At 32.9% G+C, this 17,283-nt stretch overlaps 1 protein-coding gene across 1 annotated transcript in view; it reads left to right on the top strand.

Moving 5' to 3' along the window:
- The window catches only part of LOC107941554 (BEACH domain-containing protein B), a 48,299-nt gene that overhangs the window by 20,183 nt on the left and 10,833 nt on the right, over positions 1-17,283 (top strand). Inside the window, exons 8-30 of the mRNA XM_016875108.2 lie at positions 4,076-4,144; positions 4,859-5,296; positions 5,965-6,292; positions 7,383-7,838; positions 8,405-8,563; positions 9,124-9,273; positions 10,090-10,245; positions 10,847-10,888; positions 11,028-11,372; positions 11,500-11,673; positions 12,147-12,307; positions 12,434-12,746; positions 12,853-13,285; positions 13,387-13,723; positions 13,817-14,005; positions 14,384-14,645; positions 14,731-14,922; positions 15,007-15,225; positions 15,333-15,509; positions 15,630-15,745; positions 16,146-16,610; positions 16,730-16,943; positions 17,044-17,265. Of these exons, the coding sequence (XP_016730597.2) occupies positions 4,076-4,144; positions 4,859-5,296; positions 5,965-6,292; positions 7,383-7,838; positions 8,405-8,563; positions 9,124-9,273; positions 10,090-10,245; positions 10,847-10,888; positions 11,028-11,372; positions 11,500-11,673; positions 12,147-12,307; positions 12,434-12,746; positions 12,853-13,285; positions 13,387-13,723; positions 13,817-14,005; positions 14,384-14,645; positions 14,731-14,922; positions 15,007-15,225; positions 15,333-15,509; positions 15,630-15,745; positions 16,146-16,610; positions 16,730-16,943; positions 17,044-17,265 (5,617 nt within the window). The remainder of the gene's footprint in view (positions 1-4,075; positions 4,145-4,858; positions 5,297-5,964; positions 6,293-7,382; positions 7,839-8,404; positions 8,564-9,123; positions 9,274-10,089; positions 10,246-10,846; positions 10,889-11,027; positions 11,373-11,499; positions 11,674-12,146; positions 12,308-12,433; positions 12,747-12,852; positions 13,286-13,386; positions 13,724-13,816; positions 14,006-14,383; positions 14,646-14,730; positions 14,923-15,006; positions 15,226-15,332; positions 15,510-15,629; positions 15,746-16,145; positions 16,611-16,729; positions 16,944-17,043; positions 17,266-17,283) is intronic.

Here is a 17,283-nt window from a genome sequence, read left to right as displayed (position 1 = left end):
TTGCCTAGCTTTCCACAGTTTTATTTTTAACTCAAAAATCTGTGAAGCGTTTTCTAAATCTGAATAGGTGTCTTTCACAGCGTCTCAAACATCTTTAGCAATTGGGAGAAAAAGAAAAGGTTTACCTATGGAAGCTTCCATGGAATTAATAAGCCACGCAATTACCATAGAATTTTCTGACCTCCACTTGCTCATCTTTGGATCACCCACCTGTGGTTGCTCAACTTCTCCATTTAAATGACCTAGCTTGCCACGCCCATCAATTGCTAATTTTACGGACTGCGACCATTCCAGATAATTCTTGCCATTCAACTTGTGAGATGTCAGTTGAAAAAAAAGGTGAGACGCCTCTGTCCCTTGAGTCATTGTACTCTCGATAGTTGTTTCAACTGTAGAACTTTCTTCCTCTGTTTGATTGCTGGATCTCTTATCTCCAGTGAAGGCTGTTTTAACCATGATGTTACTAGAGATTTTAACATAGCTCTGATACCATGAAAGATTTTAAGAGAGCTTTGAATAAAATTGTACTTCTCTTATTAACTAAAGAATTGAACTTAAATAGAGAAAAAAAGTCCTAATCCTAATTGGGAAAATAGTTCCCTTATTCTAATAAACTACTAAAACATAAAAAGAAAATAGTTCCCTTATTCTAGTAAACTACTAAAAGATAAAATAAAAATATTTCTAGAATATGAATAAAACTTATCTACCCAAATAAGATTTATCTACCTAAATAAATTTAAAATATATACATATTTCAACAGGAATATGATCATGTCCAACACATTAGTACTTCAATCTATCCTTTTGGTTCCAAAGTTAACATGCAACTTGCTGTGAATTAGTAAACATACTAGAGATTAAAAGTGTACTGCTAGGTTTTCCTCCCATTGCTTATTTTAGGATTTGGATTCGAGGAGGGCGATTGGTATTACTAAGGAAGTTGGAGATCTCTACCAAATTAGGGCTAACGATCCTTAGAATGCTTAGACTCGTTATGTTGCCTCCTCTACTGTCAATGTTTCGAGTTTATCTTTATTTCCTGATAAAGATGGTGCGATAATTCTATGGCATTTTTATCTAGGACACCCAAATTTCATGTACTTGTCTAAGTTGTTTCTATCATTGCTCATCAATAAAAATCCAAAATCTTTCCCATGTGAGTTTTGTTATTTGGCAAATTGTAACACCTATCTTCTTCAATAATACAAACCATCTCAACCTTTCTCAATCATCCATAGTCAAATTCGTGGACCATTTCGGATTCCAAATATTATTGATGCAAGATGGTTTGCATTCTTTGTTGATAAAAACACCTAAATCACCTAGTTATTACTTATGGAAGATAAATGGGCCTTGTTCAAATTCCATGCTTCAAAATCAATTTCAAGGTAGTATTTATATATTCAGGACTGATAATGCATAAGAGTACTTCAATTCAATTCTAGGAAGTTATTAGCAAAAGGGTACACTCAAACATACGGGATAGATTATCTTGAAACATTTACTCCAGTGGCCAAATTAAATTCCGTCAGAGTTCTTTTATCAATTGCTGTTAATCTTGATTGGTCTTTACAGCAGCTAGATGTGAAGAATGTTTTCCTAAATGGAGGAACATGAAGAAGCAGTGTTTCGAATTCTAAGATACTTGAAGAGTTCACCGGGAAATGGCTTATTCTTCAAGAAATCCGAACAAAGAGGAATTGAAGCTTATACAGATGCAAATTGGGCAGGCTCAATAACAGACAGAAGATCTACATCAGGATAATGTACATTTGTTTGAGGAAACCTTGTGACTTGGCGAATTTATAATTAACACAAAAATTAATGATGTTAATGTTAATGAAAAGGAGGATAAAGTTGTAGAGTCTGATCATGAAAATAAAGAACAAACAAAGGAGTTAATTGTTTACTCAAGAAGAAATCGAAATCAAGAAAGTGGAATCCACCAGATTAATCACCAAGAATCCAGCCCGCAAGATCCTGTCAAAAGTCCAGGTAAAGCTCATAATCCAATCAATGAATTTTCTGATTTAGATATTCCAATTGCCAAAAGAAAAGGTGTTAGAAATATTGTCAAATATCCCATGTCTAACTTTGTATCCTATAAAGCCTTATCTTCGACATTCTCAACCTTTGTTTCGTGTCTCGATACTGTCCAAATACCAAAAAATGTCAAAGATGCTTTACAGGTTCCTGAGTGGAAGGAGGCTATTTTAGAGATGCGTGCTCTTGAAAAAACAGGTACATGGGAAACAATGGAATTACCTATAGGGAAAAAAACAGTGGGCTAGAAATGGGTGTTCACAACCAAATTCAAACCAGATGGATCTTTAGATAGATACAAAGCCCGGTTGGTAGCAAAAGGGTACACTCAAACATACGGGATAGATTATCTTGAAACATTTGCTCCAGTGGCCAAATTAAATTCCGTCAGAGTTCTTTTATCAATTGTTGTTCATCTTGATTGGTCTTTACAGCAGCTAGATGTGAAGAATGCTTTCCTAAATGGAAAACTTGAAGAAAAAGTTTACATGGATCCTCCTCCAGGTTTTGAAGAAAAATTTGGAACTCGAGTATGTAAACTCAAGAAATCTTTATACGGTCTGAAGCAGTCTCCTCGAGCTTGGTTTGAACGATTCACTCAAGTTGTTAAAAAACAAGGTTACTCACAAAAAACAAACTGTTGTAGCAAGAAGTGGTGCAGAGGCTGAGTTTAGATCAATGGCTCAAGGAATTTGTGAAATGGTATGGTTAAAAAGAATTATGGAAGAGCTGAGGAAACCAATAACTTCACCAATGAAGTTGTACTGTGATAGCAAAGCTGCTATTAGCATTGCTCACAACCTAGTCCAACATGACAGAACTAAACATGTTGAGATTGTTAGACACTTTATCAAGGAAAAGATTGAAGAAGGCCAAGTGTGCATGCCGTTTGTTCCTTCAAAACAACAGATTGCTGACATACTCACCAAAGGACTCTCTAAGACAAGCTTTGATTTTCTTGTAAGCAAGTTGGGCATGATTGATATATATGCACCAACTTGAAGGAGGGTGTTGAAATATATATATATATATTTTAAATTTATTTAGGTAGATAAATCTTATTTGGGTAGATAAATTTTATTCATATTCTAGAAATATTTTTGTTTTGTCTTTTAGTAGTTTACTAAAATAAGGGAACTATTTTCTTTTTATGTTTTAGTAGTTTATTAGAATAAGGGAACTATTTTCCCAATTAGGATTAGGACTTTTTTTCTCTATTTAAGTTCAATTCTTTAGTTAATAAGAGAAGTACAATTTTATTCAAAACTCTCTTGAAATCTTTCAATTCCCATTGCCAATGACTTTTGAAAGTGACCAATTGACACTTTTGACTTTATAATTCTCGTGACAAGGATTTTATTCTTGTAAAAATGAAGCATTACCTACCATGTGGTATGAGGCTTCAAAACAGATAATCTTGCCAATGCTCAACATAACAACACTTTTTTGGGCAATGGATTGTATCAGTCAATTGTTTCAAAGTGAACAAACTAAGGTAAAACATGGGTAAAATCTTAAATTGAAAAAGCCAAATGGCTTTGATACCATTAAGAAAAATCATAAGAATGTAATAGCTGTGCAAAGTCATCTTATTTAGCTGTACAGAGTTCTCCAACTTAGTCAACCAAATTCCTTCAGTTTAGTCTATCAAAATCCTAATAATCTTGGAATAAGAACCCCAAATTTCCACATATTTATATTGTACAATTAGTTTATTTTACATTAGATTTCTACTCTATATTAAAGGAGTTTGGCTCCATTCCATTACTTTTTTCATTCATAAATGTTCAATACATGTTTAATCACCATTACAAGTTGATTTTCACATTTAATAGATGGATCTCACATGGGTCGTACACATTTAAATGGTGATGATCATTGTATTGAATATTAATGGATGAGAAAATAATGGAGTGGATTTTAACCCTTATTTAAAGCATTCTGCATTTAAATCTTGAAATTTTAGCAGAATATTTTATTTCTACTTCTCTTTCCTGATCTTTTATTCTGGTGGTTAACTTATATGCAGAGAAAAAAATATATTGTTGAAAATTTTTGAGCTCCATGTTCTTTCATTAGAAGTTCTTAGGGAAGCTGTGTATCCTATATACCATTTTTCTTGTATTCAAAATCTTGTGTGGTTTTGTTGTTTGCAAGTTAATGCTTTACTTGTTTCTGTGTGAAAAATGAAATTTCTTAATATTTTGAATGCTAATTGGAATTATATCGCTCCTTGAAGATACAATTATATCTTATATAAGTGCATATTTGCTACCATGCTATACTATCTTAAATCTTATGTTTAGTGCAGTAATATGCAGCACACCTATTTTGTTTTTGTGATTCCTCCAAAGTTTTGTAAAGAGTATCTTATAGTGAAAGTATCTAGGAGATTCTTGTATTATAGAAATTGTATCAAATTAGCTTCTGTATTATTAAATGTGTAATCCCTGTACCATTTAAAAGTATCAAATAAGACCAAATTAGAATAAACGTTTACTGTTTAAAATACATCATCTATTGTTTAACAAAGTTAATATTTTTAAAGTTTTTATGGTTCAACAAATGATATCTTTTATCTGGAATTGAACTAGAACTGAAAAAAAATCAAAAAAAAATTTATACAACAAATGTTAACTTTGTTATAATTTAGACTTATTTTATTCTTTTTAATAGTATTAATAGTATAGGGATTAAGTTAATCCATTTAATAACAAAGACTAATTTGATATAGTATCTCTTAGGTACTTTCACCTTTTTGTGTTATCAATTGTGCATGAAACGCATATTAATGACCTTAACAAGTAATCAGCTTTGAGAATGTGAGTAACCTACAATTCTTATGTGAAAATGAAAGAGTCCATAAATTTGCAAATGGCTTTTGTTCACCTGCTTTCATGCTTCAAGAGTACAAACAACAAATGAAGGATTCTTTTATGCAACAAGACGGCAACCAAGCATCCATTTTATACTTAACAAATGAGGATAATGCTAATAGTTCATTGATGGAGCCTTCTATTCCTTTAATTGACAAGGCTTCTTGTATTCAGCTTTGGAATGATTGTATTGTGAAGCTAAGCAAAGTCCTTTGCTCATTCCTTCTTGCTCCAGAAGATGTTAAATCTTATCATGAACAAATTTCTTCAATTTATGGTGAACTTTCAATTAAATGGGTCATAAAGGTTTTGCTTGTAGTTTTCCCATCCATCAAGACATGTCCATATAAAAATGAACTTCCAAGACATTTATGGTAAGGTTTCTCTATGTTTTTATTTTCTATTGTAGTTCTATTACGGTATTAACAGGGGCGTAGCCAAGGGGGCGCGTAGGTCTTTGGTTGAATGGTATGATTGCCTTTTCAGGCTTTCGTGAATTGGATATTTTAATTTAATCTCTTTTGGCTCTTTAAATAAATGGAAAATTTGCATTTACGCCCCCTTGAAGAAATTAATTAACTAATTTAAGTCATTTTAACACAATTTTTAGTTTTGGCTCTTCCAATTTTTTTAATTTTATCTTAGCCTCCCTTCCCGTAAAGTAAAATTTGTCCCTGGGTATTGAGCAACATGCAGACTCTAACGAGCGATGATTCTATTTTCGTTTAAATATGTCATAAGTTCCTATACTTTTCAAAATTTTAGAATTTAGTTATTGTACTTTTTCAAATTTTAGAATTTAGGTTCAATTATTAATACTGTTTTGTTAAATTTGTTGACATTGTAATGAACTTGACTTTAATAAAAAAATTGACAGTACTAATAGCTGGACTTAAATTTTGAAATCTGAAAAGTATAGAGACTAGATTCCTAGAAACGAAGAGTACAAGGACTTATAGCATATTTTAACCTTCTATTCTTTTTTTAGCTTTATTTTCATCTCCTAGTCTATAACCTTTCACATTGTTTCTTTTTCTTGGAGGGTCTTCATCAATACCTTGCAACATTGTGTTCTCAAGGCCTTCAAAAAGATTCTTACTTCTTCACCTACATTGCTCGAAGTGTTTCGCAAAGCCGGAATATGGGACCTTATATTCTCTGAGAATTTTTTCTATTTAGGATCAGCTTCCGAGGAACCTTTTAAAGAGATTAGTACATACAATGAAGGGTCTCTAGAAAAGCTTGAAAAGTACTCTTCTTGTTGGAGCAATGTTGTTCAACTAAAGGATAATGGGGTTGGAACTATTCAGAGAGAAGTGATAACTTTTGTGGAGTTAGTAGCAACATCTAATGGGAGTCTCAATAACTTGGTAAGTCGTTGTCATATCTAAGGTATTAGTTATGAAACAATTGATCTTCATTGCACTTCATTCATCAAAAAAATAATTTCTTAGCTAGTTACTAGTTAGCCCTTGTTATATAAATTGTTAATAATTAAATTTATATCTATCATATGGTTATGTATTAATTGAAGTATGATTTGGATGTTTGACTCATTGTTTAATTTTGGGTAAATATACATTTTGGTACTTGAACTTGGCTTCAATGTTTGAATTGGTATCTAAGGTTTTTTTGTCCAATTAAGTACCCAAACTTGGCTTTTTGATTCGAATTAGTACCTGAACTTGAGTTCATAGTTTAAATTGATTCAAATAAGTTCAGGTACAAATTTGAACCAAGAAACAAGTTCAGGTACCTAGTCGGACAAAATTAAATTTTAGGTACCAAATTGAACTTTAAAGCCAAGTTCAAGTACTTTACTGGACAAAAAAAATTCCCTTTATAGTACCAATTAGAATCTTAAATCCAAGTTCAAGTACCAAAATGTTTATTTACTCTTTAATTTCATTGCATATATGTGCTTGTATGTGTTATGCTATGAATGTTCCAGTTTGTTTTACACTTCTAGCAGTAACATATAAAAGATTTATTCTTGATTAGGTTATAAAGGGTCAGTAAAAGTACCATGGAGGCCGTTGTATTAGGAGTCAGATTACATTTTGCTCTCTCTACTAAAAGAATAGACAAATAAGTCCATGTATGTTAAATAAAAAAACAAATTGGTTATTCTATTAAAAATTCAATCCCTTTCTACTATTAAAAATTAACTCATGTATGTCAGAATGAGGTACACTTGGCACGTCATATATAACTGTATAGTTATTTTGTGAGCCAAACCTGTTTTTAACAATAGATATGGATGAAATTTTTAATAGAAAAGACCAATTTACTCTTGGATCTAATATATAAGGACTAATTTGTCTATTTTTTGAATAAATGGGGCAAAATGCAATCCTACTCTTAGTAAAAGAGCCTCCATAATACTTTTACCTAAAGGGTTGTATTTTTGTGCTTCTGAGTTTGTTTAACTTTTAACTTCCTCACTATATGTTGTGACAGCCTGAATTGTCTGCTTTAATAAAGGCTCTTGAACAATGTGCTTGTAACCCTGAGATTGCCAGTGTTCTCGCAAAAAGTCTGCTTCAGATATTACAGCAATCAGTTGAGAAAACTATTGCTTCCTTTAACTCACTCAATGCAGTTTCCAGGGTTCTTAAAGTTGCTTGCATTTTGGCCCAAGAATCAAAACAGTCAAGCAACATTAGCTTTGTGACTGATAATAATTATTTGGAAGGGTTTCCGTCTAATGGTCTCCAAAGATTTGATTCACGTGAGATATTCATAATTGAAGGCACGGAAACATGCATGGAAATCTTTAAGGAATTTTTCTCAGTAGCAGATGATGTTAAGAGTTTAATTTTACATGATTCTACCTGCATTGACTGTTTGTTTGAATTGTTTTGGGAAGAAGGCTATAAAAATCATGTTCTTAAATACATTCTTGACCTCATGAAGGTATGTTTTTGATGCTATTGTAAATATTTTTTTTTTGGTTATTATTATCATTATCAAGTACCATAAAGGCCCCTAGGGGTCAAATTACTTTTTTCTTTCTCTATTAAAAAAATGGGCAAATTGATCCTTGTACGTTAGATAAAAAAGTAAATTGGTCTTGTTAAAAATTTCATCTACTTCTACTGTTGAGTGATGATGTATTACTATCCGGTTGCTTAAATTAGTCCCTCCATGTCAAAAATTTCATCCATTTCTTCTAGTAAAAGTTCCATCCATTTTGCTTGAATCAATTCTTTTATGTCAGCATGAGGTACATGTGACATGTCAAGTGTCATTATCTGGTTGTTCCATCAGCCAAATTAGTACTTAATAGTAAAAATGGATGGAATTTTTAACAAAATGGTCAATTTGCTCTTTCATCTTACATACAGGGATGAATTTGCTCATTTTTTAAATAAAAATGGCAAAATGCAATCTAACTCCTAATATAGGGGTCTACATGGTACTTTTATCTTATTAACTCCTTAATAAATAGACTTGTTCCTCTTATTTTCCCATTTGTTTAGGTTGTATCACTATCAGGAGAAGATCGTAACGCAATGTTATATGTATGCTCAAAATATTTAGAGACCTTCAATCTTATAAAGGAAAAGGAGCAAAGATTTGCTGAACTATCTATTAATCTGTTGAATGGAATGATGGATATACTCCAGACTGATCTAGTGGTATATTCCCTGCGCTTACTTTTGTGATGCTCATCTTTTAGTTTTTCATTTTTTCAAATTTCTTTTCACTTTACCATTAGGATTTGTTTGGTAAAGTGTAATGGAAAATTGAAAGGGTAGAAAAATAGAAAAATGAAAAATATATATTTTTTTCTATAGGTGTACTTGGTAGGAAAGATGAAAAATTTGAAAGAAAGTAATTTTCTTTTCATTCATTGCTTGGTAGGGTTAAAAAATAAAAGGAAAAAAATAAAACATTTGAAAAATATATAATTTTGAACTAATATACATTTCTCTTTCATTTTCTCCCCTCTCATCAGTCTAATTTGGAATGATTGATTTTTATGCATTAGGATGAAAAATGATAATCTTTCCTTTCTTCTTTCCTCTCACTTTTCTTCCCTACCAAACATACTTTAAGATTTAGTTCCTTTTTTGCTTTTTCATTTTTTCCTTCCATCTCTCCACTTTTTCATCCAACCAAGCATACCCTAAAAGTTGTGTGTCCCTTTGGCAACTTGGCAATTGAATTTTTCCTACAAATTTGATGTTTGTATCAGCATTACCAAGCTTTATTTAGAGATGGAGGATGCTTTTTGCATGTTGTCTCTTTATTGAATGGCACTCTTGATGAAGCACATGGAGAGATGTTGGTTTTGGTTGTCTTACAAACTCTTACCTCTTTGCTTGCAAGGAATGATGCCTCAAAGGTAATTTTCATTTCATTTTTTTGTTTTATTTGTTTCCATGTTGGTTAGTTTTTTTTGGAATAATTGAATGCTTTAGGTTAAATTCTGTTATTAGTCATTATACTTTGTGAATGTTGCAGATTTAGTCTTTGTACTTTTTGAAGTGATCAATTTTAGTGTATGTACCTTTTGAATTTTGAAATTTTAGTCATAACCTAAATAGTAGTAGTTAAATTCGTTATTTAATTACTAGTTATGTACTATGCATATGTTTGTAGATTTAGTTCATATTTTTCAATTGGATCATTCTAAGTTCTTAGATTTAGTTTATATTTTTCAATTGGATCATTCTAAGTTCTTATACTTTTCAAAATTTGAAATTCCAATCTTGACACAAATGACAGTCGTTGATCCATTAACTAGATTAGTAATGAGTAATATATGGAAATAATAAGCGGACATGACATTTCACGTATAATAATATATTTATTGCATCAGATTTTGAAAATAGTAGAACTTAATTTTATAAATTTAATAGTTATAGTTTGGTGAGAAGTGAAATTTTAAAATTTAAAGAGTAAAATGACTAAATTAAAGTACATGAGCTAAATTCATATTTTTTTGCAAAATACAAGGACTAATAGAAAAATTTAACCAATCCTTTATCTATGCTTTTCCTTAAGGGTGCAAAGAAAGTGATATTTCTTGGTAAAGGACTTTTATTTATGCTTATCCATTCACAAGGTCTAGTTTGCTTTACTATATGTAATGATGCATTTGGAATTCTTCTATTATTCTCATTTTATGGTGCATTTTTATATTTATTTATTTTTACAGGAAGCTTTTAGAGCTCTTGTTGGAAAGGGTTATCAGACATTGCAAAGTTTGCTATTAGACTTTTGTCAATGGCATCCAAGTGAAGCACTTTTGAATGCACTTCTTGATATGCTAGTTGATGGAAAATTTGATATAAAAGACAACCCTCATATAAAGGTGTGATTTTATTTTTCTGAAATGTCTCTTTGATACATTATTAGATCTAAAAATGTTCATGGGTTGAGCTAGTTTCACATCAAGTTTAAGCATAATATTAATATATTTTATATTTGTTTAAGCCCGACCCAAACCAAAATATGAGCCTTTATTTTTTAAGTCCACTCATTATTTTAAAAAAAATTAAATTATTTTTAATTTAATATTTAATAAAGATATATTTTTTTATTTATTAAATTTTTAGATATAATCATCTTGAACATTTTTAATGTTTAAATTGAAGTAGTATTATATATTACTATAATTTTTTTATATATTATAAATTAAATAATATAATATAAAACACTATAAATTTTACTAAAAACACCATACCAAGTAGGCGTTGAATGTTCAAGTTCGGACTCATCTATTTTTTGAATTTAATATTTTTGCCTAATCTTCCTGCTGATCTTTTGGCTTTAGCAGATAGCTCGTAGCATTAACAGCTAGTTACATCTCTATTGTCTGACCATGTGAACTAATTTTGTAGTCTTTTTGTCATTTTCCACATGGAGCCACTGTTTTTTCTTCTCACATGTATTTCTTTGGTCCTTCAATTCAGAATGAAGATGTGATCATACTGTATTTGAGTGTCCTACAGAAGGTTAGTAATTCATTTTTCTTGCTTGTTTCTTCTGTATGTGATAATTACTAAATTTCCTCTTTATAGATGATTCTTACTATATATAAGCTGTAGTTTGTTTAAATTTGATGTCATTACTTGCTATTTTGTGATTGCCCAGAGCAGTGAATCTTTGCGGCATTATGGTCTCGGTGTGTTTCAACAGCTGCTTAGGGATTCCCTTTCCAATCGAGCTTCATGTGTCGTGGCAGGAATGCTTAATTTTCTTCTTGACTGGTTTGTCCAAGAAGGTGATGACAGTGTCATTTTGAAAATTGCACAATTGATTCAGGTTATCGGTGGTTATAGCATATCCGGGAAGGATATTCGCAAGATTTTCGCTCTCCTTCGAAGTGAGAAAGTGGGGACTCAACTGCAATACTGCTCATTATTGTTGACTACTGTTTTATCAATGTTAAATGAGAAAGGACCAACTACCTTCTTTGATCTCAATGGAAATGACTCTGTAAGCCCTTACAATTTCTTCTGATATTCATATTGTTACAAGTCCTTTTGGAACCTTTCGCATTCAATTATTGTGTCACTTGACTAATTTGTAACTGGTATTTAAATTCCTATATATATATTTGTAGGGAATCATAATTAAAACACCTGTGCATTGGCCTCTGTACAAGGGTTTTTCTTTTTCATGTTGGCTTAGGGTGGAGGACTTCCCCAAGAATGGAACAATGGGGCTTTTCAATTTCTTCACTGAAAATAGAAGAGGGTTCTTAGCAGCAGTAGCAAAAGATAAGCTTCTATATAAGGTAAAAGATGTGTTATATGTTTGTTTCTAGAAAGGTTCTTCCAAAGCTTAATTCATATTCTCGGTTGAAATATGCCATATGTCCCTCTAGGGCTAACTGTTAACAGTGTTAAAATTATTTTTGTTAAATTCAAGTTCATTACTACATCATTTTTTTTAGTTACATGGTTATCAAGTGAGTATTATTATTATTATTTCAAAATGTCACACTAACAAATTTAACAAAAATAATTTGTAAGTGTTAGCAAGTGGACTTGAATTCTGAAATCTAAAAAGTAGAGGAACTAACTTCCAAATTTGTGAAGAGTATATGGACCTATGTCATATTTTAACCTAGAAAAGAAGTTCCCTTCTCCACCCCGAGCACAAATTACTCTAGACAAAAAGGATTGGCTTGTTTTCTCTTCACTTTATGGCTTGTGCATTACTGCCAATTTCATGCAGTTGCTGATGTACTTCTCATGTCCTTCACAGTCTATCAATCTGAAACAATATTCTATTCAGACACATGTTAATCTAATCAAGAGGAAATGGCACTTTCTTTGTATTACTCATACCATTGGAAGAGCATTTTCTGGGGGTAGCCTATTTAGATGTTATCTTGATGGCAATCTTGTATCTTCTGAAAGATGCAGGTAACATGCCACCTTTAATCATTCTCAGTTCGTATTCTTTTTTTTTTTTTATCATTAAAACATTTTTCGAGTGTACATAGTTCGTCAACCCTGGTAAGTTCCCTGACCATCATATTCATGCCTCAGATATGCAAAAGTCAGTGAATTATTGACTAACTGCTCCATTGGTACAAAAATGGTATGGCCTCAAAGTGAAGATAATACACGGAACTCCAACCCGGATTTTTTGCCTTTTTTTGGTCAGATCGGTCCACTTTATTTGTTTGCTGATGTCATTTCCTCTGAGCAAGTTAAGGCTGTATTTTCCCTTGGACCGAGCTATATGTATTCCTTCCTGGATAATGAAGCTACTGCATTTGGTGGTAACCCATTGCCTAGTGGAATTCTTGAAGCAAAAGATGGTCTTGCATCAAAAATTGTGTTTGGGCTCAATGCACAGGTTCCTTATCTCTACCTTTTCGGAACATGCATCCATACACACATTTGTCTTAAAGGTAAATCTGCTTTTGTATAGCAGAACCCTAAATATCGACTTCTGTTTTCAGGCAAGTGATGGCAAGAAATTGTTTAATGTTTCACCTGTATTGGAGCATGCATTGGATAAGAATTTATTTGAAGCAACTATAAAGGTTGGTACACAGTTATGTTCCCGGCGCTTGTTCAAAGAGATAATTTACTGTGTTGGAGGTGTTTCTGTGTTTTTCCCTCTTATATCTCAGTCTGATAGATATGAAAATGATGAAATTCAAGTTTTAGAAAGAACACTAGTCCTCCCAGTTGCAAAAGAGCGTCTGACCGCTGAAGTTATTGAGCTTGTTGCTTCTGTCTTAGATGAGAACTTAGCAAATCAACAACAGATGCATCTTCTTTCTGGATTTTCAATACTGGGATTTTTATTTCAATCAGTTCCACCTCAGCAACTCAATATGGAAACTCTCTCTGCATTGAAGAATTTGTTTAATGTTGTATCTTCCTGTGGTATGTATGATGAACCCTATAGTTTTATGATTTTGTAGTTCCTTTCACAACCATTTAACAATGTATCATACATCTTTTGACGTTTCCAGTTTCCTCTTTAGGATTGGCAGAGCTGCTCATAGAAGAAATCATATCTTCTATTTTTCTTAATCCCCTTACCTGGCTGTACACAGTTTACAAGGTGCAACGTGAACTATACATGTTTCTCATTGAACAGTTTGATAATGATCCGAGGCTGCTTAAAAGTTTGTGCCAGTTCCCTCGTGTTATTGACATAATAAGGCAGTGTTATTGGGATAATGTGAAATCTCGGTTTGCAATTGGAGGCCAACCTCTTTTACATCCTATTACTAAACAAATTATTGGAGAAAGACCTAGTAGAGAAGAAATAAAAAAAATTCGTCTTCTTTTATTAAGTCTTGGTGAAATGAGCCTCAGGTGAGAGCATCTGGTGTTGCCTGATGTAGAGTAATTTAATCGACACATATAACACATTATTATTTTTACTGGGTACAAAACTGTTGTATGCAGGCAAAGCATTGCACCAGCTGATATAAAAGCTCTTATAGCTTTTTTTGAAACAAGCAATGATATGACGTGCATTGAGGATATTTTAAATATGGTTATACGTGCTGTTTCTCAAAAACCATTACTTATGTCCTTCCTTGAACAAGTAAATCTGATAGGTGGCTGTCGCATTTTTGTCAATCTGCTACAGAGGTATGCCTTAAGGATTAAGAGTTAAATGTGCAAACTTTTGGCATGAGAGACAATGTCCTGTTTGATACGTTTCTGTTTTCCACTATGTAGTGACGCTATTGTGTACTGCAATTTTGTTGAAAAATTTTAACTATTTTTGTTTGTTCCAACTGCTGATTAGAAGAGTATGCTGTTGCAGAAAATGTTCAAGTTTCTGGGCAAGTGCTTGATTAAGTATTTTGTATTCTGATAGCTAAGCTTATAGTTTCATTAATTAACGTGTTTCCTTCTTCTGAATGGCTGGAATTGCTTTGATGTGAAACAATAAACATGGTCTGTTTTAAATCAATGGCTAAGAGCTAAAGTCTTATAGTGACCCTCCAATTTTGTTTCATATAGGGAATATGAACCTATCAGGTTGCTCAGCTTGCAATTTATAGGAAGACTTTTGGTTGGTTTCCCATCGGAGAAAAAGGCGACAAGGTTTTTCAATCTTGCAGTTGGAAGAACAAAACCTCTTTCAGAAAACAACAAGAAAGTCAGCTCAAGGTTGCAACCACTCTTCTCAGTTATATCTGACAGGTTGTTTAAATTCCCACAGACGGATAATTTGTGTGCAACCTTGTTTGATGTTCTTCTAGGTGGTGCTAGCCCCAAACAGGTGATAGACCAATCATGGAAATTTCTCCTCATTTTTCTATTAGTTTAGTATGTTCTAGCTATTCCTTGAAATTGTTTGTTTACAGGTGTTACAGAAAAATAGTACAACGGACAAGCAGAGAAGCAGAGGCAAAAATTCTCATTTTTTCCTTCCTCAGATGTTGGTTCTGATTTTCAGATTCCTATCTGGTTGCAAAGATGCTTCTGCAAGAATGAAAATAATTAGTGATCTACTTGAACTTCTTGATTCAAATACTTTGAATATAGAGGCATTAATGGTACTGCATACAATTAATTATTCATATTTTTCTGTTCAGTGTCTTCTTTTAAAAGTGTTTCTAATTATTCAAATTTCGTGATAGGAATATGGTTGGAATGCTTGGTTAACAGCTTCTGTGACACTTGACATTGTAAAACCCTATAGGCCTGATTCAAGATATTGTGGTGACTATGAGGCAAATGAGAAAAATCTTGTGATGAAGGTTTTCTCTGTTGTGCTTTGTCATTACATACAATTTGTAAAAAGTGGCTGGCAAAGATTAGAGGAAACTGTAAATTTTCTTCTTGTTCATTGTGAGCAAGTATGTCAAATTTTCTTGCCATGCTACAAAGTGTATTTATTTTAATCTACTTAATAATTTTTTTTAGCCATTGATGGATAATTTACTTTGATTTCTGTCATTGTCAGGGTGGCATATCATGCCAAGACTTTCTTTATGACATATATGACAACTTGATTCAAAGGCTGGTAGATTTATCTTCTGAGGAGAATATTTTTAGTTCACAGCCTTGTCGTGACAACACATTATACTTTCTGCGACTGGTTGATGAGATGCTTATATCTGAAGCTGGAATTAAACTTCTGGTATCATTTTACTCAAGAATTTGACTGCATTACATCTATTCTTATATAAATATTTTAGGCTAGAGAAGTTTGCTAGTCCACTTAAGTATGACGTTTATTTGATATCTTTATTTCTTACAGTTTCCAGCTATTAGTTCGGACTCTTTTCTGGATTCTTTAATGGTAGAAGGCCAGAAAGATTATACCACTCTGTTGCATGAGGTCTTGCGAGGAGAATTTGATGACAAAGTGTCTGGGTACTGCTAGCTTGGTTTCATTCTTTGCCCCTGGAACTGATATATTTTATATCATTTGTTTGTGCTTTAGCTGAGATGATCTAGGGTGCCATCACTTGGCATTTTGTTCTTTTGCACAAATGGCATCTACAATATCTCAAACAGAATAAGGAATATCAAGTTGGTCTCATTTTCATTAAAGTTGAATATTCATATTTCATGCTAAGATGTAGAATTCGTGATTTCACATGTATCGATTATTGGCAAAGCAGTTGCTGCTTATCTTTAAGTTGCACTATCAAAACTGTGTTTGAATTATTTTTTCCTGTGAGCCTTAGAATTGAATACATCATCATGTGGGTATATAAGATGTCAAGTGATAAATAACTTTGTATTTTGTGTGAATCTTTTTCATTGTCAGAAACGCATTGGCTTCTGAGGAATCAATAACAAGTGAAGATGACATAACTAATGATAAGTGGTGGAACTTATTTGACAATTTATGGATTGTTATTAGTGAGATGAATGGGAAGGGTCCAAGCAAGATGCTGCCTAGAATTACAGTATCAGTTGGTCCATCTTTTGGCCAAAGAGCACGTGACTTGGTAGAATCTCTTAATATCCCTGCCACAGAAATGGCTGCTGTTGTTATATCCGGGGGCTTTGGCAATGCATTGAGTGGAAAACAAAACAAAGTTGCTGATAAAGCCATGGCTTTGAGGGGGGAAAGGTGTCCAAGAATTGTATTTCGACTACTAATCATATATCTCTGCAGAGCTTCCCTAGAAAGAGCATCACGCTGTGTCCAGCAGTTCATCTCACTTCTGCCTTCCTTTTTGGGCACTGATGATGAGCAAAGCAAGAGTAGACTGCAACTCTTCATCTGGTATTAGTGTTTACCATATGCCCCAAGTCTCCAAATTTTTTGTTATACAACTGGTTATATTAGTTTTGAGGAAGGATATAGATTAGTAATTTTTTCTTGCCTTATAACATTGTGCTCAGGTCTTTGCTTCTTGTACGATCCCGGTATGGAAAGTTGGATGATGGTGCTCGTTTTCATGTTATAGCACATGTGATTCGAGAAACTGTAAATTCTGGGAAGTCAATGCTTGCTACTAGCATGATTGGTAGGGATGACTTATTCAATACAAGCAGCCTCTCAAGAGAAACGGGCTCCTTGCACAATCTAATTCAGAAGGATCGAGTGCTTTCTGCGGTTTGTTCTAAATTTCAAATTTGTCATCTCCTGGGCTTAGGAACTTCCATGAATGTTTTGCTGGTTATCCACCATTCAGTTCTCTACTTTCTCATTTCAGGTTACTGATGAGTCCAAGTATGTGAAGATGTTGGAATCTGACCGCAGCAGACACTTGCAGGAGCTTCGTGCTAAAATGGATGAAAATTCCTCTTCAGAAATTAATACCCAGAAGACATTTGAAGACGAGATACAAAGTAGCTTACACAGTATTCTTGCTTCAGATGAGAGCAGAAGGGCTGCATTCCTGCTTGCCCATGAGGAGGAGCAGCAAAATGTTGCTGTATGCTAATAGTTTTTC

Source organism: Gossypium hirsutum, chromosome A06 (genome assembly GCF_007990345.1).
Source record: "Gossypium hirsutum isolate 1008001.06 chromosome A06, Gossypium_hirsutum_v2.1, whole genome shotgun sequence".
Lineage (NCBI taxonomy): Eukaryota > Viridiplantae > Streptophyta > Magnoliopsida > Malvales > Malvaceae > Gossypium > Gossypium hirsutum.
Note: the sequence above shows the minus strand (reverse complement) of the source record. Positions and strands in the feature narration are given on the sequence as shown.